General features: G+C 36.2%; 1 protein-coding gene across 5 annotated transcripts in view; it reads left to right on the top strand.

The window, feature by feature from the left end:
- PCGF5 (polycomb group ring finger 5) overlaps positions 1–19,841 on the top strand; it is a 100,491-nt gene extending 80,650 nt beyond the window's left edge. For 4 of the 5 annotated variants that reach the window (XM_056351320.1, XM_056351319.1, XM_056351318.1 and 1 more), the window contains 5 exons: positions 2,660–2,808; positions 4,131–4,229; positions 5,841–5,930; positions 7,777–7,836; positions 10,122–19,841. In XM_056351320.1, coding sequence (XP_056207295.1) covers positions 2,660–2,808; positions 4,131–4,229; positions 5,841–5,930; positions 7,777–7,836; positions 10,122–10,169 — 446 coding nt within the window. In that variant the 3' untranslated portion in view covers positions 10,170–19,841. The remainder of the gene's footprint in view (positions 1–2,659; positions 2,809–4,130; positions 4,230–5,840; positions 5,931–7,776; positions 7,837–10,121) is intronic. The other variant, XM_056351322.1, reaches the window with a different exon arrangement.
- The last annotated feature ends 2,757 nt before the right edge of the window (positions 19,842–22,598 follow it).

The following is a 22,598-nucleotide window of genomic DNA, read 5'->3' as shown; positions in this document are numbered from 1 at the left end:
GCTACAGATGTATCCAGCTCTGTTAGTGACTGTATCCTTGGGCTATGGAAATTTGGCTCTACAAAGCATTTGGAAGTCATGACAACTCATTGAGACAAATTATGAGCATTTAAACTCTTCTCTGCCATAAACAAGCATCTTGCCTGAGAATAAATTATTTGGTGAGAATAATTTCAGTAAGAAGGGTCTTCTTAGTTGTCAGTACCATGCCCTGCCATCACACAGTCAGTCTAGTTTAAAAGAGTCCATCAGTTATGTCCTGTACCACAGGTCACAATACAGTTCCTAACCTTAGCATCTAAGATCTGTAAAAAAAAAATCCTGGGACTTAACAGTTATCACGTGTCAGAAAAAAAAAAAAAAAACCCAAAAAATAAAGCATATCTCAGGCATTGATGTCTCCAACAGGAGAGCAATTATCAGAGAGAACTGATGGACAGTGCTAGGAAACATACGTGGTACACAGAAAAAAAATCTTTTTTGGTCCTCTCCAGTCTGAACTGGAGAAGGAAGAGGGCAAGCAGCTTTATGTTGACTCACTCTGGTGATCAGTTTTATGATGAATATCTCAGAAAAGCACAGTAAGTAGATGATTTCCAAGGTTTGCAAGAAAATTGAGGAGAAAAAACAAACCACGAAACATACTGATCTCCTTTGTAAGGAAGGACAGAGTGGAGGTGTGGGGGGGTGTTTGTTTTTCCCATCTTCTGTTCTTGGCTTGATGATACTGGCTTGAAGAACACAGAGTCCATTTTGGTGAGAAGCAAATTTCTTTTTTTCTTTTTTAACTTCTGTCATATTGAACTTTAATTACGTGCCTCTAAAGGACTCTCATTTATTTCTGGAGACTGTCTGTACAAACATCATTAATTCTAATATTTATAAGGATTTTTTACTAAACAGTCTGGTACCATTTACATGGAGGAGTATTTCAATTTCTATCAGAATACCTTGAAAGATGTGACATTTTTTGCCTTCACACCAGTTTCTGGAATGATTTTATGTTTGGAATTTGCTAATTTCCGTCGTTTTGTGGTTGGTTTGCCTTTCAAGACTCTTCAAACTGCATAATTAAATCTGCCTCTATTACTCAGCAATGATAACTGTTGAAAGTTGTGGATGTGTTGGCATTACCAAAGAATCTGTGACTCATAGTCAAACTCCTCACACAAATGCTTGTGACAGGTAGACTGCACCTGCTTGCTTAAAAGAGTTAATTTCCTGGATTTTCACAAAAAGAAAAAAAAGAATTTGTAGTTTGATACTGTAAACTGTTCATAGCAAAATGATAGCAACAAAATGCATGTACGATACACATTCAAGTAAATGTGTCAATAGCTAGTAGGGAGATGTGGAGAAATCTATCATTATAAAATACTTCAAAATTTTGAGAGACAAAAGTAATGAATGTAGCTTAAAACTCATCTTGAATATATGAACAGAATAAAATGAACGAATTACTGTGCCTAGAAACTTAGGTGTGGTTTGATACTTCTTAAAGTTTTCATTCTATCTTCCCATCTTAACTCTTCTAAATGACTTCAAAAGTTTGTGTAAGTGTAGGAAAACAGCAGAATGTGATCTGAAAGTTTTTCATGAAATGCACAAGTAGCTTATTCAAGTTACTTGTGATAGTGTTTTATTCCAACAGTTTAAAATTTGTTTTAAATCAAAATAGATGGCTTGGAGATACAGAAAAAAACAAATTTAAATAATAGGGTCGTTGTATATTGGATTCCAAATCTGTAAAGATTACTCCATTTTGTGGTTCATTGTATGGTTATTTACATATGTTGTGGCCTTATCTAGATGTACTTGCTAGTCTTAACATCCAAGTGTTCAACTATGCTAAATCTTGGAAAACTGTAGGTGTTACCTTTTCCAAAGAGTTCGATTTTTAAACTAGGAATCAGTAGAGCATGTAAGAGCATCGGTGAAGAGAGATAACATGGTATATGTGATTATATAGGATTATGTGATCTGCCAAAAGTATGGGGACCATTCCTCTTTTCTGTATTCTTTGTTTTTAAAGGGGAATAAGTAGGTATATGACTCTTTGGTTATAAAATCCTTCTGGAGAGTGACACCTGGAATTTTTGCAATTACAGTACTTATACCAGGTCAAAAGTGAAAGTCAAGTTTTTTATCTTCCCTTAGTTTACTTCATGATAACATTTCAGGAACTTGTTTCCGCTGGATCATTGTGGCAGGCAGTTAATTGATTACCCATGTTGCTTTGATATACAAGGGTTGGGATTAATTATTCCACTGTTTATTTAAAGCAATTATTTTTTGGCAGTGAACTGCCATGCCATAGAGTAGGTTTATGTGGCTGAGTGATCTTGATGCATGTACAGTGGCAGGGTGTTAATCACTGTACACAAACAGAAGTATACAGCCATAACCATTAGTGGCCCATCACTGTGTCACACAGAAATCTGTTGTTTGCATATTACTTTAAAATTTAAGTAGTAAAACTTTGTTTTCAGAGATTTGTAAATTGATCAATTTAAGAACGCACTGAATTAAAATTGTATAAAGTTAATTTGAAGAAAAAATATGCTCTTGAAAATGAAGTATTACTTTAAATATGTGTTTCTTGCTACTGTGACTTGTAATTATTTTACACTTAAATAATTTCATCTTTGTATTTTTACAGATGAAAGCCCAAAAGCTGATAAACCCAAAGTAGATGAGGAGTGTGATGAAAATGAAGAAGATAAAGACTATCACAGGAGTGACCCACAGATTGCGATCTGCCTCGACTGTTTACGCAACAATGGGCAGTCAGGAGATAATGTAGTCAAAGTGAGTAGTAAAGATAATCTGTGCTGTTGTTATTGCTGGCAGAATAGCATCTTACCGGAACCAAATAATTTTATAACTATCAACAATGAACTTTGAAGGTGGTGACCTGTCTCCACTTCCACACTCATTTAGTCCTTTTGTTTAAGACGTTACAATACATCTTGGAGTTTTGTAGAAGATACAGTTCCATATAGGAATCCATCTGTGACAGTGGATTTTTATTCTTTTCTAATGGATTATAGTTCTGTAGCCTACAGCCCTGATGGTATATAACTGCATTACACAGCAGATGACAGCATACTATGGAGGTACTTAAAAAGCTAGCTGTAGGTGAGCTGCCTCACGCTTCCAAGACCGCTGTCTTAACATGCCAGCATGAAGCTGCTTTTCAGATACGTTGTGCACTGGGTGACTGGGATCCAGATCTTCTGAGCTGTAAACCTGATTCTGACACTGATGTGTCATCTGTGGCCTTAGGCAGGTCACTTCCATCTGTAAAATGTGGAGACTAATACCTGCTAACTGCTGATTTAAGAATTACAGATACTTGGTTTCTGTTCCTGAAGGGAACATTACCTAATGGTATCGAGTCTAGAAGAAAGTGTTTACAAAGACAAAAATTAAAAAAAATACTAAAGATTTGTCTAATAAAACACTAACATTATCTGTATGCTACATCACATGTATTATTTTGGAAGTTCTTACACAGGAAAAAAGTTCTGATTCAGCAAGAAAATATATGTATGTGTTACCACTCTCTGTTCATGCTATACACAGTAAGAAATCTTTATCTCCATCACTATGTAGGAGTCGCAGGTTTCCAGCTTTCCTGTTGAATCAAAGCTATTAGGTTCTGGATCACAGATTCTGTGATAATAGATCATGTCTCAGATGTGTGTAGCTTCCCTGTATTTTACCTAGATTATTTGAGGATGGTTTTAGTTCCCCTTTCTCTCAAGGACTGAAGAAATTCTAAAGAAATGTAACATCTGTTTTACCCCCAGTGTTACCAACACAGACACTCAGATTATTTAAATTCTGGGGCTTTTGGTGGTTTAGTGTGTGGTTGTTTGTTTTATTTTCTTTCCTCCCTTCTTTTGGAAATTTCTGTAGAACCAGAGATGGGTCAAATGAACTTGTTTGTCATCCTGTAAATTTTGAACAAAAATGAATCTGTGGTGCCAATATGGATTAGAAGAGAGTTCTAAAGAATTGGTTACTAGTTGAAAAAAATATCAATTACAGCTGTCCTTGCACTAAAGATTGCTTACGTGCCTCAAAATTTCTAACATGTTTTTTCTGTTTTGTTGCTGTTGCTTTAGGGTTTAATGAAGAAATTTATCCGCTGTTCTACTCGAGTGACCGTGGGAACTATAAAAAAGTTTCTCAGCTTAAAATTAAAACTTCCAAGTTCTTACGAGGTACATTTAAAAGAATGATGCTTGTATTTTTATTTCCCTACAAAGTAGTAGGTTTTTATGAAATGTAGTCATACTTGAATTTGAGGAATATTTTTAGCCCAATCACTACGTACTGTTCAGTATTCCAAGCTGTATTTTCTTCCCTTAAGTGAGAAGTGATCATTTTACACAGTGATTGAAGTTACTGATCAAGGAACTCACACAATTCTAGTAACTTCAGTTTGTTGCTCACCTGGGAAGGAACAGATACATAAGGTTTTGATATTTTGATGTAAAAAATAAATGCTTTCTTTTTCCATGTGGCTTATAAAAAAGTCACTTAATACAGGTTTGGGCTTGTAGTTACTGAGGAAAACGAGAGCTCAACTAGACATACACCAAATTACTCTGCAGTTCTGTTGTCTTTAGATGTAAGAAAGTCTCCAGTAATTTTGAAGAAATGAGGAGCGATACCATTTGAATCTTTCAGAATGCAGAGACTTTTTTTGCACCTTCATTGGAATTAGGTAGAATTTGATGGAGAGAGGGTCTTTGCTACGTGAGTGGTTTGATCTTGGCCAAGACTGTTCCCTGGGGGGATTTTCTAACATAGTAGTAGTTGTGATTCAGGGTGGAACTGGGAAGTGTGAGACTCCTGCCTCTGCTTCCCCTCTTCCCAGGGATACAGGAATTTTGACCTCAGCACAGACTCTTTGTTCAGCCGGTTCTCTTACTAGTCAATGACTCCATGAACTGCATGCTGCCTCTAGCACAAACGGCAGCCTCCCAGCTTTGGTCAGAGGTAGGGCTGAGTTAGCCTGGGTGCAGAGCTATACACAGGAGCTTGTCACCGTATCATGATATGCTGACCAGCCATTTTGATGTCATTTGGTTTTGCTAATTATGTTAATTTAATCTATCTCTGGCACCTTAATGGTTTGTGTTACGCAGTATCAGTTTACTTCAAAACCTGAATTTAAAAAAAAAAAACAACTAGAAAAGCATTATGGCTATAGTATTGTCAAACATTTTCAGTGGAGGCTAGAAGTAAGATGCTATGATGCAGTTTAAACCAGTCATTTTTCACATAAAATCATTACTTCTCTTTTTCTTTTGTCTTCAGTTAACGAAGAATCATGTTTGTACACTCAGAATTACATCTGCCTTGTAATTTATAGGGGGTTTTAACTTTGTAAAATGACTTTATCATTTATTTTTAAAAACTAAAATTAAAGTACTTCTGGTTTATATCTTTCTGTTTGAAAGACTGTTGATGCAGCAAGAAAGCCTTCAAAATACATACAAGGCATTTTCTTCAAACAGATACTGTGTAGTATTAATAAATACAGGGTGTGTTTTTCGACTAGTGATTTCCTGTCTAGTTTAGCAGACTTTCTTCTGTCCACACATTAATTGAAAACACAAAAGTGAAAGAATAAAGTGAAATACTAGCGTACAAAATAGCAGTGTTAGCATGTTGTATTAATCCAGATTTTATGTATGTGTCTGATAGAATTACTGTATAATAATAGGAGTTTGAGCGATTAACTGTCAGAGATTCACTTAGGAGTTCATTTAGACATTAAAATTTTGCATCCCTTTCTCTTACTGTTTGTTCTGTTGTATTTTAAGCTGGATGTACTATGCAATGGAGAAATCATGGGGAAGGATCATACTATGGAATTCATCTATATGACAAGATGGAGACTAAGAGGCGAAAACGTAAATGCTGTTACATTATTAATAAATGATGGTTTGGTATATTTATTATAGGGACTACACATGCTTTCACAGCTGGGTACAAAACCCCCTTATTTAAAAATGCATTTTGCATGTTTTCTGGATTTCTTATGTTAAACCCTATGAGTGAAACCCTGCAGCACGTATATTGTGAAGATTCTGAAACTAAAAATAGCAAGTATACAAATTTTACGTGCAAGTTCTACTCAGAGGTTTAAGCCAAGTATCTGAAAACCCAAGCACTTGTTCTTTTTCAGCAAATTTTCTTTTAGTGACCTTTTCAGTTACAATAGTTGGGGAATCTGCATCCAGCAGTTCTTTATTAAGTATCTTTTATTCAGTCGGTAAACTGAAAGTGACACTGAAAAATTACTGGTGAAATCTAATTGTCTTATTACTATTTCTGTTAATACTACACCCAGTTTTTTAGACATACTGTGTAACACTAACGTCCAGATAAGACAGCTAAATGGGTTTTCCTTGCTGCGTGTGTATATTTTAGAATTGCAATATCTAACTGACTAAAAGACATTTTTTTCAGGTCTGGTACTCTGATTTAGTAGCCTGTATATTACCTGTGTATTTAATTTTTTTTTGTTAGAAGTCATATCCCCATTTCTTCTCTTTCTTCTATACATTTGTGTGTGGCCATTGATTGTTCTTCACTCTATTACTTTGTAGTGTGTGTAGATTTGTTGTCTGTCGCTACCAGTGGAGGCTATATTGGAGTGCCGCTGAGGTTAAGCACTTAACACACGTTAATATACTGATATGTAAAACTTTCGGTTTGCTTGGTTTGGTTTGTGGGTTTTTTTAAGCTTCCTAGTACTCAGCACAAAAGCACTGGGGCATGGACAGAGAAGACAGAGGATTAAGCATACTGTGAAGTTAACAATTCACAAGTTTGTTTTAAGTTTTAACTTAATCTGAAGGGGGAGGGGGAAGGATAGACTTTGATATAAATTAGGGGAGTTAATGTGGTCATTAAATTTGAAAGTAATATTGCACTGAAATTTGATGATTGCTGAAACCCCAGTATGGCACCAATACATAGCTTTAAGTAGTACTTTTTCCAGCACTGCCATGAAACCAGTGGGTGTTTGTTTGGCTTGCCATCGGCAAAAACTTTAGTGATAGTGGAATTCTTCAATGACAGTCCTGCAGCTCCTGCCTACAAATGGACTTCTGTCAGTTGCATTGGTTTGGAAGCAACAGTAACTATCATCTTGACAAAAAGGACATTATTTGTACTGGTTAAAATTTTTCAAAATTCTCAGAACTGTAGTTTTTAACATGAAGTGAATATAAGAGTTGACAACTCTTGATTAAATTTGTAAGTTGTGTTTATGTACGCATAGTATAGTCAGGTATGTGTTCATCTTTTCCTTTATGTAGTTTTAAAGCACTCCCCTGAAGTCAGAGATGACAGACAAAACTCTGTAAAAATTACATTGCACTGGTAATAAATCCAGTGACATCTGGGCTTCTGTGACTTTGTTTTCCTTAACTGCATTGGGTCTTGTTGTAAAACAGAATTTGCAATGGTAATTAATTAACAGTCTTTTCTTTTGGATGAAGGTCAAGTAAATCCATTATCTCCGACTTCGGTACTATTCACTGTGAGCTTTTACTGGCATACATGTGGCCCTTACAAGAGGTAGAGTAGTAAAGGGAACATAACCATTTATGCATTAGAGAAGTCTCCTGTTTTAAAGAAATAGGTTATTTTTAAGCTCTTCGTTTGAAAATTTTTAAAAAATTAAATAGTAAATGTGTATGTCCAGCTGTGGCTGCCTCTTATCTGATCAGAAAATCATCTCCTTCGCAGTTTCGGTGTCAGAACTGCTCATCTTCGCAAGTCTGCTCTCAGGATGGCACTTTTTATCAGGTAAGAGGCACTCACGACTGTACATACTACAGTCATTAAGGTCCTGTCAGCACTTCAATTTAACCCAAGTTGTGGAGTTTTTATAATTCCACACTACAAAGTGCTAAAACTCTATGAGCAAGGCCTGAGCGTTTTTGTTCCTTCAGAAAAAGCTTCATTGAATGAATAACTAGAACCCATTCAAAATGTTTAGGAGTTTCTTTTACTTTACATTAGGCCATTTATGGTTTTGTTAGAGAGATATTCTGTGGGCTGATAACCTGCATCAGTCTGGAAGGATTATCTACTTCTTCCTATCTCATCCTTCTAATTAGTAGCATTGTGCAGTCATTGATGAGGGATCCAAAACTGAAGAGTGTGAATCAAGAGAGACTTCGAGTTGGTTTCATCTCTTTATGGCAATTCACATGCTGTCTTTAATGGAGTAAGGAAATGTTAGCTGTTTCTAATTCTATATTCCTTTCACGTCTTTTAAAATTAGAAATGGAATAATGCCTAATCTCCAGAATATAACAAACCAAAACCTCCTGAACCTGCAAACTGAAGCTGATTTCTGAATTTCATTGATCAATCTGGTTCATACCAATATGAAACAGTATTTCAGTTTCATCATTGAGAATTTTAAACTAGTTTCTACAAATTACTTTGGAAGATTGAAATAATATTTTTGCTTGAGCAAAAAGTTGAAATTGATGATAGAGGTTCACTCTCCACTGTGGGTGGGAGTGACCTACTGCAGTCATGCATACTTCAATAATTAGAATTGTTGCAGCATAGTGCATTTTATTTGTACAGTTGCTTTGTAAATTTATTTGCAAGACACAGAGCCTCGCTGGTTTACATGGCAGTTTCGGTGAGATGACCGCTCTGTCTGTGCCTTCGTGCACTTGCAATTAGATCGGAAAACTTTAAGAGACAATTTATATAATCAAAGTGAAAAACATGTGAAATACCATTTAAATAATATGGTAGTCATATCCTATGCAAAAATAAAAATAAAAATCTGAGACCAAGTAATTTATGATACTACAAATGTATATTTGATAATTGCACATGCAGACTACACATGGTGCCCCTTGTCTTCTCTTCTAAATGCTCCTGCTATCCTGCTACTGTTGAATACTTCTTGGTTTATGTTGTGATTTCTCTGCACTCCAGTTTGTAAATCCCCAGCAAGTGTGATCACATTTAGTTCTGGTGACCTTTTCACTACCATGGCATGGAAGGTTTATTAACCTGTATAAGTCTCTGCAGCGGTATCTTTCTTTTTTTGGTCGCTGAAGTTCATCTGAATTGCATTTGAAGGATGCAGTAAAATATTCCTGGTTTTAATGATAGCTTCTGTAGTAATTCTTTGTATTTCTGAATGTACCATAAGAAATTTATATTAGTTATGTTCCTCTGCCCTGTGGCAAGGAGGTATTTAAGCTGCTGAGACAATAAGATTTTCCTCTGTTTCATGCTGTAGAAAATGTCCAGTATCCTAATGAAGTTAAAAGGAAAACATCAAACTTAAATGAAATGCTGACATGCTGAAAAAATAAGACAATTAGTGAAAAAGCACTTCCAGCAACAAGCGCCCAGGCATTCCACAGCACTTTCTGGAAACTCACTCTTGCCTCCCATTCCACAACAGTTTTGTCCAGTTCAGGGATCCCAGCAGTTGTCCCAGTAGGAATTAATAAAAATGTATCACTGGATCTGAAGCTGAGGAGTTTGGATTTGGGTGAGAAGTTAGCCCTCATCTCTCAGAAAATCAGCTGACAGCAATTTGACCTGATTTTTTTTTTTCTTTTTTTTTTCTTTTTAATACCAGAAGTAGCCTGGTTTCCATTAACTAGTGCTGACTACTAGTATAGCTATGGAACCTCCGTATATATAAAAATCAAAGATCATAATCTGTAAATATACTTTGGTTTAGAAACTATAAAATTTCAAGATTGCTTTTTCTCAAACACAGCAACACAGAACTAAGAGGAGTTGTTTGAGCACTCCAAGTGAAATATATAAAAGCAGCTACAGGAATTTTATATTAATGACAAATAACTACAACTAACTGACTTAGAGATTAAATAGAGATTTGAAGTACAGGTGTGGATTTAACTGTTGAAATGTATAGAATTATTCGTATACATAAAACTGATTCTCATATACATGTGTCTTAGAGATAAGCTATGGCTATTCTTAAGGCAATCTTTAATAGTATTTTCTTTGTAGTTTTTATGAATTATGTCCTCATGTTTTCTTGTCTGTTTTTGTTGTTTTTCTTTTGCTTTTATTTTTAGTCTTACCCTATGGTACTTCAGTATCGACCTAGAATTGACTTCGGTTAGACCAAAGGGCCAGATCCCACTGAGATGAATCCTGCACTATTTGTTTACCCATCGACAGATTGCACAATGAATGGATGTGCCTGGATTAGGGGGACACAACCAGATTTTCAGCATGCAAATAAGGACATTGTCTTTCTTAAAATTGTCAGTTGCATCTCTGTTGTTTCTTATTAGAGCAAGCCAAGTGCCATTCTGCTACTGAAATGTGCATAAGATATTTGTGTATCTTACGAGTGTGCTGCAAATCATAGCCAAAATCATGATGTGTACAGTCAAGATTCAAAAACTATGGAATATTTTTGCTTGTGTGTTAGAAAATTTTTCTGGTCCTAATATTGATTACACTAGCAAAATGGCAGAGTGCTCATTCCATGTGGTGTTGCAGTTTCACACACTTACTATTTTACTGAATATTGTTGTTTAAATCATAGAGTACTGTACAAATAACTGAGGATTATACCTTGAAAATATTTTGTATAGAAAATATATTTAGACAAGTGGTGATTGGGCCACTACTTTTTTCTTGATAAGCTTCTCATGGGTCCAGGTATAGCTCACTCATGAGTGTGCAACAGTCCTTTTGCAGTGAGTAAAGATTAATTACCCTTAACAAGAGATGCAGAAAATGGTAATTCAAAACAGCAATTTTAAATCTTCTAAATAGAATTTGCTAATATTGCTTAAAAGCATCACAGCCTTTGTGATTGCACTTTTCTATGGTTTCCCTAAAGACTGGAATGTGGGATACTAGCTATTTTTAGGGAATGGCTTCTGGTCAGATTACATTTCTTTTAATAAAGCCTCCATAAAAATGAAGTTAAAAATAATGTAAATGTCTATGGAACAAATAAATTTCACTATAAGATTACAACCAAGGCAAAATTTTACATCATTATTGCCGTTTATAGTAAGCATTTCCTTTTGAGATTGGTTGGAGATATATAATACGCTAAGACAAAAATAATACATAGCTTTAATTACATTATATATCTCTTGTGACTATCTGGAGTTTAGAATTCATTACAGAAATTTTCATTAGTTAAAGTCACATCATAAAACTATTTCCATAAAATTAGAGGTAATGCAATACTGAAGATAAACAGTCTGACCAAAATAATTGTTAAGGTCATTTTTTTTTTCCAAGACCTGGTAGTGCTGGATAAAAAGAGATTGTTGCCTTAGGTATTGCAAGCGTAATGGTCCTAGTATAGAATGTTTATTGGGGTTCCTGGTAGTGTTGCAGGGAGCATAGTAATGCATATGTTTTCTGTAGTCTTCCGTTGTCTTTGCTCTGCTTAAAAGTCAGTTGAGTTTTTCACTTCAGATTCTGTGGAGATACTACTTATAGTTCAGTACCTTTATGTAATTTCTACTTAATACATGCCTGCTAGTATTGTAAATAACTATTTGTTTTCTTATGCCTTTTGCATACAGCAAAAGGGAACCAAAATCAATTTTTCAGAAGCTACTGTAGAGTGAGCTAATCATTCTTGGATAAGGCGAAATGAAAATTCTATCTTGGGATCAAGTACAAAAGACAGACGCAAGGCTTAACTCCTTTGTAAATTTACGTTCGTGTACATTGGTGTGTTGCTGTAGGAGAAGTAACCATGTTGTGTATTACATCTGGCCCCTTTAATGTTAGTAGGAGTTCCAACATTGATGACTTGAGGAATCCATATATAGTTGGGTTGAATTCTACCATTGCACTCCAAAGCCCGTATGACATGCAGAAAAAAAAGATACTGTCGGTAGCAGTCTGTTCAGGAAACCTGCCATTGCAGGTCAAGGTTGCACATATTGTGCAGATGCCAGTGAACCTGGGGAAGCAAAGCATTTAGGAAGCTGCTGCTCCTTTCTGCAGGCAGTGTGCTGACTGCTCCAGGCACCAGTTTGCCCACAGTGTAGATGGGAAGGGGTGCACGTGCTGGCTGCAGGGAGTGGTCCACTTTTTGCCCACCCGGTAGATGTTGTGCTATTTGACAGAAACAAGAGGATGCTCCATGTAGGGAGGGCCCTTCTCCTCTGCAAAGCCTCTAGGGAGAAAGAGATTCTTTGTGTATATGGAGGCCCTTCTCATGGAGTAGCTTGGCAGAGCAGAGCATGCGTTCTAATGGCAAATCATTCTTCTCTTTAGAATATAGTTGTTTTGTACAGTAGAAATAAGATATTATTCGTAAATGCACATACAGTGACACCTTACAGTTTTTATATATTTCACGTGTTTTTATACTAGAATTTTCACTGTAGACTCACTTGATGTAAAATGCCGCATTCAGTTTATCACAAAACTAATGGTAGTACGCTTAAGCATAATTTCTGCTTGGTTCAGGGGACGATTTTTTTCTCAACAATCACACTTGCTGTTTTGACAAATTTGAACAGGCTTGTTTGAAAAAGAGGAGAACGCATTATTTTTAATCCATTTTAAGTTATCTTACACGGAAGTTTGCACCACCTAATGGCACTCCTGAAATAGGACTACTTTGTATTGACTTCTGAACGGCAACTAATAGAAGATTTGACTGTTTAATGACTTTCTGTGTTCACAGTTCAGAGAACCATGAGTTCTCTTGATCAGAATTATTGGTTTAATTCATGGTATTTTCTTGATAGGACTTAAAGCTAGATTGCAGAAGGCAAATCTTCATTTTAAGCATGGAAAATACTGACAGATATGATTTAATGTTCCCAGCTGAGAATCATGGCATTAAATGCATATGATCTAGCCGCCCACACTTTATGCATTTCTGATTTGATGGCAGGGTGCCTGAGTGCTGTTATAGATTAATAGTTTCTGTAGCAGTGAAGTGCCAGTGAAGTACGTATCTTAACTGGGCAGCTTGTATAAGACAGGTGTTGCCTTCTTTACAGGAAATTTCTGTCCCATGCAGTACGTATGTGCCAAGTATTTACAGATATGCATATTTAATTCATTTGTGCCAATTAAGAATATCTGAACAGCATAGGAGGATGAGAATGCATGTACAGATTCCTGTGTGCCAAAGATGGGGTAAAGTGAAACGAGTACCTAAGCATTCCATTAAAACTGCACCATATGCCATCCTAGAGCAGATGTCTGCGTACAGTCACACTTTCCGAGCACTTCCATGACAAAGTGTCAACCACTGCATGTTTATAAAGAATAGGAATATAAAATAAGTGCTGCTGCCACTGTGTCTCTGTGGCTTTTCCATATCGGCAGTACCTAGCTGCAGAGGTAGACCTAAAAAATTCCACACTACTACCTAACCTTGCTGTCTCTTATTTGGCACATTTGGTGGTGAGGCTTTTTTCCCTGAAAGCGAAAAAACTTGTATCTGCTTTTAACTCTGGGGTGACTCATTAGTGAAAGTCATAAGCAACTTTTTGTTGAGCATAGCTGGATGCTGAATTTTTCTGGTAACAAACTGTAAGCTAGAATTTACAAACAAGATCCTATAATATCTCAAACAATATGGAATTAGATGATTAATCAATAAATGTATCTTTCATCATGCATTACTACACTGCTCGTAGCTAAGGGCCTAGTCATATAAACATATTTTTATTTGGATGAAATACCAAATACGATTACTACAATAATCTAAGTGACTTATCACTATAGGTACTGTTCACATGAAAGCTTCTGGGATTTGGGTCCTAGGAGTACGCAGTGCTGTAAGTATATTGTGCATACTCAGCTGGCTTGCAGTTATTATGCAAAAAAAAAAAAAAAAATTATAAAAAGTATAACTTTGGCTTTACTGAAAACATTACATAAAGCAAAGTGCCTGATAATACGGAATACCTTTAAGCCCATTATTTGCATTTGGCAGGCTGATATTTCCTTTGGTATTTTATTTATGGTCTTAGTATTTTCAACAAGAATATTTCATAGACATGCTGTATTGAGAAGCTTTCTTTCATGGGAAACAAGCAGAAAAAAACGTGTTCTATTAGATAATTTAAAATTGAAAAAAAACCCTATCTCGGTGGAAACTATGTGAAAAGAATTACTTTTATATTGAAATTATTTCACTTTCTGCATGAGGGACCCTTGAATTCTGGATCTTGCTCCTTTTTTATTCTCCATAGGTTCCAACAATTTGATTTGACTTTTCTCTTCTGCAGTTATCAAAACCAGTTCCAGTATGTATCTGCAGGAGAAAAGAGGTTGATCACGTACCATTTAGATATAAGCTAGGGTCGTCTTCTCTGCTGCAGGTAAAGTAATGGTCCAGAGTTTCATCTCATCTCTCCCATGTATAATCATTACGCATGACTTTTTGAGAGAAGCAAACAATTTTTCCTTCTCTGCTGTTCTCTAAAATAACAAAATAGGCCAGGTTTTAGTCCTTTAATCGAACCGGTGAATGAGTTGCATTGTTCCATTTGTGATTTTTGTACATTTTCATATCACTGAAGACACCAAGAGGCATTCACTCCACAGAAAAAATAGTTCTGGGAGGGCTTGCAACAAAAGGAATAGCATCCAGCTCAGGCAGGTACTATGGTACGACTGGAGAACAGACAGTTGTTCAAAGCCAGTCTTAAGTCCCAGAATAAATAGATTGAGCGATTGAGCCCTGTTTACAGAGAGGCTACATAAAATACTGGTTAATTACATGGACTGATCATTTTTATCTTGGAGAAGACCAAAGGCAGTTAAGACTTACATGCCTATCCACAGCACATATATACGCTGTCAAGAGCTTGTTCCAGTTTCTTCATTTAACCTAGACAGGTTGGCAGCATCTGTTTGCTTCCATTGGAAATGCATATGTCATGCAGGATATTCCTCTCTCATTTTACTTTATGCTATGTTATGTTATTATTTATCTCCGTTAAAACGTCTATTCAGGCACCCTCTGTCCTGTAATTAATCCTAGGTTCTTACAAATCTTTTGCCCATTCCCATACCTGAGCCCATTTGCTGCCCAACAAGTAGAAACATTGTGAAGTTCTAAAGGAGAAACTGCACAAGGCATCACTCATTGGGTTTTGTTCATCGGGTAGCTCTAATGGGTTTTAACAAAGTTTTCACAGTTCGGCATTTAGAATCCTTTCTAGCCAGTTTGAACAAGGTAATGCTTCCACAAGGTGTTCGGCTAGAGATACATGTTTGGGGAAGGATTGCAGTCTACTGGAGTGTGTTCCAGGATGAGTCCCAGGACAGAGGGGATTGATTCACCCTAAAGGAAAAGTGAAAAGCTTCTAACTGCTCGTTACCAATAGTTATACGACGTGGGTAGTCTGGCCTTCAGACCTGAGCTGAAACATCCCTCTGTAGGAATATCCTCAAAAAAACCATCTTGTAGTTGTAGTGTATTTTTCTTCATGAGCAGATCTACCTGTTGATTTATCTTTTTTTACTACCAGCTACACAGTCTGTAGATCAGATTAAAACGTCAGACTCCAGAATAAGATACTGAATAATTAATGAATTCCTGACAGATTCTGCCATCCAAGATATGTGCCGTAAATCTTCTGAATTCAGGTAGCCTACTACTACAGTTGAGTAAAGCTGTTGTTTCATTCTCTAGTAAACTATATAGATCCATACAGTTCTGGAGTGCGGCAGTGAAACGGCAGAGCTCTATAGAGGGATGGAAATGTCCAGGCTACCTTTGGTACTTGCAGAAAGAGACCCAGTTCTGTAGGTTCAGGATGGAGGAGACATTCTGGAATGAAAGATATCTACAAGTGGAAGTTTTAGGCATTACATACATCTTAACCAAAGAGAGGCATTGGTTTGACTTTGCTTGTTTATCTGAACCATTACGCGTACTTTTCTTTGAACTAACTTTATTGTGTATTTTTAGAAAATGCTTCTAACAAGGTTAATAATGTGACAGTTGACAGGATGAGGTGAACAGAAGTAGTTACTGTGCATTTTCCTTTTTCCTCATGGTAGCGAGTGGAAAGCAGAGTATGAGCTGAGAGTAGGTTGCTATATAACAGAGAATTTCTGCAACAGTAAAACATTTGTGCTGCTAGTTAGCATACTGAGGTTTGTATTACAAATGAGGTTGTAATAAAGATGTTTATTATCGAAGTGCAAGGCACATTTTATGACGGTATTCTACTCCTAAAGTTCTGGTTTGTATTATATTGGGTATAGTAGACATTGCTGCTGTTGTCTCATGAATTTTGATGCGATAAGATGAAACATGCTCTCTTTTTACTGAAAAGTACCAGATGCTAATTGATTTTAAATTACTCTTTGTTGTCAGATATTTAGTTTGTTCATAAAAAAAAAAAAAAGTTTTTTTAAAATAAACTATTTTTATGGATAATTTGATTGCCTAGTAGTTTTAAGGGACCTATTTAATACCAAAGGTAAAGCCACCCAGAAACTGACTCGGAGAAGGCACTGACACTTCTCTGGAGCGCAGTGGTTAAGAGTTAAACCTGGAATCAGTCAAGGAGAACTTAACTGGTGGTGGCCGCCTGTCACCAAGCTAAGGGGTTAGGCACACCTAGCGGTCTCCAAAACAAAACAGAAAAGGAAAAAAACCAACAGGAGTAGCATGAAGGTTAACAGACCTAAAGTAGCTCGTTGAGTTTACATAGCTCATGTTCCCGAAGCAAAGCACAAAGGCTTGTCTCCCTGATGTGTCTGCTATACCTGGCCTGTGAACTGATGACAAACTTCAGTGTGCTGTCAATCCTGCAAACCTTCCAAAGCACAAAATATTCACCAAGCTACTTTGGGGTTTTTTAGTCATAGTTCAGTGATATTTTGGAGGGTGGAAAGGACAGACTTGGACGATAATGAGAAGATACTAAGTATGTTTTACAGATTTTTATAGATATTTTTTTAGCAAATGGCATTGCTGTCCTTGATGTGAGACGATTGATTTAGCAAGTCAGTTATTTTACTTGTGCAGTCTAAAGTAGAAAGAATAAAGAAATCCAAATATCTTGATTTCATTTTCCAGGATAGTGATTAACTAAACTGGAAAGTAAAAGGACAATTTAATTATTTAGCTGACTGAAATATTTCATTCTAAAAACTTACTGATCATTTTTTTTTTCTCAAATACAAGCTTCTTAGAATAAACATGAAGCAATGCATCATTTTTTCCCTTACTGTAGACTTAACTATTGAAAGGAAAATATTTTGCAGTTTTTAAAATTAGTGCAAAGCCTGAATTGTTGGATGTTCCAAGCTACGGAACAGATGATATAGAGCTACACTCAATGGAAATTTTTTTTTTTTTTTTTTGGGATGGGGGCCTAAGTGTCCTTATATAAGCTGTGATCCAAGTTATGATAAGAAAGGAGCCTATGGTGAGCAGTAATAATGTTCTAATGCTTCCTTGCATTTGATCAGTGGTTACCAGTTTTTAATAAAGCAGCCCTCACAGTACTTAGGAGCTCATAGAACATATTGTGATTTTTATGTTGCTAATCTGTTTTAAAGTATAAAATGTTTTAAGCTTTTTGTCAAAAGTGATAACATCATATTACAAATAAACCTTTTTGTGGTTGTAAAATTTAGCTTATAAATCATTCAAATTGAAGTGAAAGAAAACACAGGTCATTGTTAATGACAGTCTATCCTACTATTAAGAGTATATGTATTTTTGTAAAGGCAAAGCACTTGTAGATATTTAATCAGTCCAATATCTATCTATGTTAATGTTTTGAAAAAAAAGAAAACAAAACCAAAATGCTGCTTAGAGAATCACTTAGATATTTTTATTTTTTGTGCTCAAATGCATTTTCTGTTGATTTATGGAATGTTTATTCTGTGTGAAGCTGTATAGTTAGTACAGCTGGGCTAAATGCATTTCTTAACTTAATCAACTGTATCTGATGATGAGAATATATTTTCTGTCCAATCAGAAAACTAATTGCAAAACATAGGCTGGTGGTGCTGTGTTCCATCTTTGATATTAGCTGTCTTATAACATTTCTAGTTCATAGTAATTACAAAAAATACTAATAATTTTTTTGCAATGGGTGTGTTTTAATGGACGTTTCAGGGTATATTTGGTTATTCAGCTGAATCTTACTATACTTATAAAGATTTTTATAAAACGGAGACAGAATTTTATGCACAGGATTTAAAAAAACAGTTCCCCAGATGAAAAAGTATGCCAGATTAGTCAAGTATAATACTTTCCTCCAAAGGAAACTGCAGCAGGGTACATACATGAAACATGATTGCATCACTACAGCTTCTGAGCATTTGTACAAATAGTATTTTTTAAATTCAGAGTAACTTATTTCTTGTAGTATTTTGCATCTGTTTGAAACCTCACTCAACTATATTTTGATCAACATAGTGCATTAGTGCAGTTTCAGGGGAAAAAACAGTAAAGCAAAGGATTTTATTCAAGTACAGTAAAGAGTGGTGAATACCGTTGTGGTTGTTAGCAGGCAGTCCAAAATCTATTTACTTGTTCCCATGGGATTCTACAGGGGTCTACTCATGGGCCCGATGCTGAGTTAAGCTCTTCAGCTTGACCTCAGTGGAGCTACTTTCTTTTATTATCCTTATGGCTAAGACTTGAAATGGCCCCACTTCCTCACTGAATTTCCTTTCATGGGTGGCTAATATTGCTTAAATTTAATCTTCTTACATTAACCTTCCCATAAGTAAATGAGTTTTGCAACACTGAGTGTATACACTAGCAGTAGAATTCAGTGTTACAGTTCAGCCGAGTAAATACTTGTGTAATTGTCAAACTGGTGGATGGTTTCAGTCAGGCTATGAACACTTGTAACGGCACAATGCCGTTAATACACATGCTTCACAAAGATCTGCAAGTGATCAGGTTTTGATGCATTTTATTTTTTCAATATTGTCCATTTTTATAATTTTTGTTGAGCTAATTTCTATAGTAATTTATTGGAAGTCAGCATCTCAGGGTCCACAAAGTAACAATTTAAAGACTTAAATCCGTTTGAGTGCAACTACCAGTATTGCAGTCTTGTATCTTTTAAAGAACCAAATATGTTGTGTTTTGAAGTATCTTAAAAACCACCGTAAATTTCACCCAGTGCTACCAATGGAATGGTGGGGGTTTATTTTAATCTGTGCTAAAGCCCTTAGAAGCTGAGTGTGGCCCTGGAAAAAATGAGACGTGTATAACTGAGTTAGCACTAGTAGCGATTTTAGGATTAGGTAAGGGGAGCGCTGGTACTAGGGGGGAGTCTGGCAGAACCCCACGGTCCTGCCTCTTGGTGTAGAGGGAGGTGTGCCTGTTCAAAGCTACGCTGACGTTTGTAAACAAGATTTATTTTAAAGCAACAGCTCATGCAAACCCTGTAAATGGACCTTTTAGAATCTTGTGTATAAATACCTCCGATAAGTAAAGGTATTTTTAATTCTGTAACTACCTGTATGGCCCAGTACCAGTGACATTAAATTATTTGAGTGCTTCATGCTAATGTCAAGAATGTTGACAGCACCTTTATAATAGCTGATAACAAATAACAAATTGGTCTGACCCATATGCTGCAAGATGCCTCTAGCCCAGTTGGATTAATTTTCTGAAAAATCTAGATGAGCAAGAAGTATAACTAATCTGCTTACTAGCACTGAAATTGCTCCTTTCTCAAAGCAATAAATATATTCATGTTGTAACATCTGTTGTGCAGCCTACAATACAAGTTGTTTTGTTGCATTGTTTCTATATAATTTATTTTGTGCAATAAAAAATCTCTGGTTTTATCTGACTTCTCTCTGGTTTGTAATAATATTTGAATTAAAACATTTACTAGCTTTATATCTTAATCATGCAAGCAAACTATCAGCTCACAGAAGTGCAGCAAAGAAAATGGAATGCGGTAACATTTTCCCTTCTAGAAAAATCTGAAGGTACTTAGCCTAGTTTTCTTCTTGTTAATGTCATAGAGAGCTTTACCATTAATTTTCATGGGTGCAAAGGCTGCATAACACTGAAGTTGGCTGGATTTGACATCCCATTTGTAAAATACAACCAGGTGGGTTATGCAGTGTGACTGTGTGTTTGAGACTTTTTCTTTTTTTTTAAAAAAAAAGTACATTTCAGTACTAAACAATCCCATAGAGCTTCTGCCACAGGTTTTTTTAAAACATAATTTCACTGCTTTTTATCATGTCAGATTTTTTTTTTCCTTTTCGACATTTTTCTGACTTAATATGGTTTCAGCAGTATTTATTGTTCTGTGCACTTACCTTCCGATTACCCTTTATTATGTTGTTGGGGGTTTTTTGACTCTAAGGTAACATAAAACAAATGTGTATGCAAATTGGAAGCCAGGGGATCTTTATAAATGAGCCCTTGGTATGAACTAACAGTCTTCGTGCTAGATACTGAGTTATTGCAAAGAAAAACAATGGAGGGAGAGCTGTCAGTCAAAAACACTCATACCTTTTATCTGAGATGCTGCTGTGAAACCTGCAGTACCACTGCATGAGATCTGAGATGTGGTTCAGGTTTGGGAATGGTGGAAAGGATTGCTGATTAAACTAAAATGACCTGAAACAAATAGCATTTTGCATCCTCTTGTAAAATCCCAGAAGTTAGCAGAAGAACAGATATTAATTGCTTGTGAACACAAAATGTGAAGGTATATACGTTGCATTATATATATATGATTAAATGAGACACGTTTTCCTTGGGATTTGTTAGAAACATTGCGGTTTGCTGATAGACGGGCAAAGAGCAGTTGCAGCACTGCTGGCAGCTGTGTAATCTGTGCAGGAAAAGCACTGCAGCCTCACTGGCTTTCTTTGAACCTTCTTGATGTTGAATATTTGACCTCCAGATTTGTCAAAGGTCACAAACTAATACTTTCTCTTCATCTAAAAGTGTTCTTGAGATTTAGGGGTCACTCAGTGGAAAAAAAGAAAACAACCAAACTTCACATAATGCCGCTACATTCTTTATGGAACATAAATTGAATCATATTTAAGTGCGAAATTCTGGTCCTAAGCAGGGAGTGATGTTCAAGCAAGATTTCCATTAAAAATGTTGGTGATTCCATTATTTTAAAGAATTACTTTGTTTCAGGTAGCTAAAAAGAGTATCATTGTGGGGAAAAACACAGGCATAGGACTAGTAACAAATGCTTGATCAGTCATAAGTCCGGATTATTTTTTTTTGAAGGAGGAAGGTAGGTGGTATACAAACAGCTATTTACATCAGGGGCACAACATATGAATTTCCCTGTTAGAACTGTGATCCAAAATGTTTTCTGTCCTGGTCTTGGGGTTTTTTTTTTCCTTTTATTCTAGAGAATATGCTGTGCAACATCATTATAGGCAAGAGTAATGTTTTTCAGAAGAAAAGTGATTTAGTAATCTAGTTTTCATTAAAGAAACAGAAATTTGCTGGCAGTATGTAATATGAGCACCTCGTTCCAGTGGCAGACTTCCAACATCTTCATTTGGAAAGAAAACTGCTGCATTCATAATTCATAAAAGCATTGGCATGTATCCCATTAAGCTAACACAGGAAGAGAAAACATTCTTGTATTCAAAACCATTCTGTCCATCTTTTCTAAACTATTTATAGGTGAAGTTCGTCCTTTCCTGCAGTACACAAATGACTACATTAGGTGCATTTACAGATACGGAAAATAATTACCATAAAGAACCTATTCTTAAGAAAAGCTGTACTTAACAGCAGTTTTGGAGACACTTTAAACTCCTTGGATTTAATGTCATCCTTTGGTGACTGAAGATGCACAATATGCATGTGCCAGTGCCCGCCCCTGCAGACTTCCAGTCCAGCTGCCAGTAGCCCCTACAGGTTTTAATGTCCTAGTACGTCTGTAGAACTGGCAGAGCTTGTTACTAGCCAGTATTCTTCCTTTTAATTTTTCTGTCCAGGTCTTTCTGAGGGGTATGCCTTTTGCCTTGACTGCTTTCTAAAAGGTGTTTTATTCCCATGCTCCTCCCTGTAAACTCCTAAAAGTGATGCAGATATAAAGAGACTACTCTGCGTGCTCATCTTGTCCTTATGCTGCACCAAACACGAAGCTTTCTGACGACCCGAAGGAGTGAGCTGGGGAAGTTTGCTGCTGCTCCTGTGCTTTGCTAGCTTAGGATGTTAAATTTGGAAACCACCTTGTTACTCGTGAAGAACTCCCAGCAGAAAAATGGCTTTGAGCAGCAGATGTAATGGTCTCTTCTGAGACAGATAATGCATGACTCCTGCTAAGAAATAAATTATTTACTCGTGATATAAGGGGCTACTTGCCTGATTCCACAGGACTTACAAAACTGAACACAGTCACCTGAGTCTGGTTCATATGAACAGTTTGACTGTCACCAGCCTTGATATAAAAGAATTTTATGATAGCAAAAAATTGCCTGTGTTCTAGTGTACATCTAGGAAGTGTTAGCTTAGCTGAAAAGAACAGATTTCCTACTATGTATTGTAAAACCTACTATACAGCATTGTGTACAGACTATGTCTTTGGGTTTATACTGCATATATTAAATAG

Source organism: Falco biarmicus, chromosome 9 (assembly GCF_023638135.1).
Source record: "Falco biarmicus isolate bFalBia1 chromosome 9, bFalBia1.pri, whole genome shotgun sequence".
NCBI lineage: Eukaryota > Metazoa > Chordata > Aves > Falconiformes > Falconidae > Falco > Falco biarmicus.
Note: the sequence above shows the minus strand (reverse complement) of the source record. Positions and strands in the feature narration are given on the sequence as shown.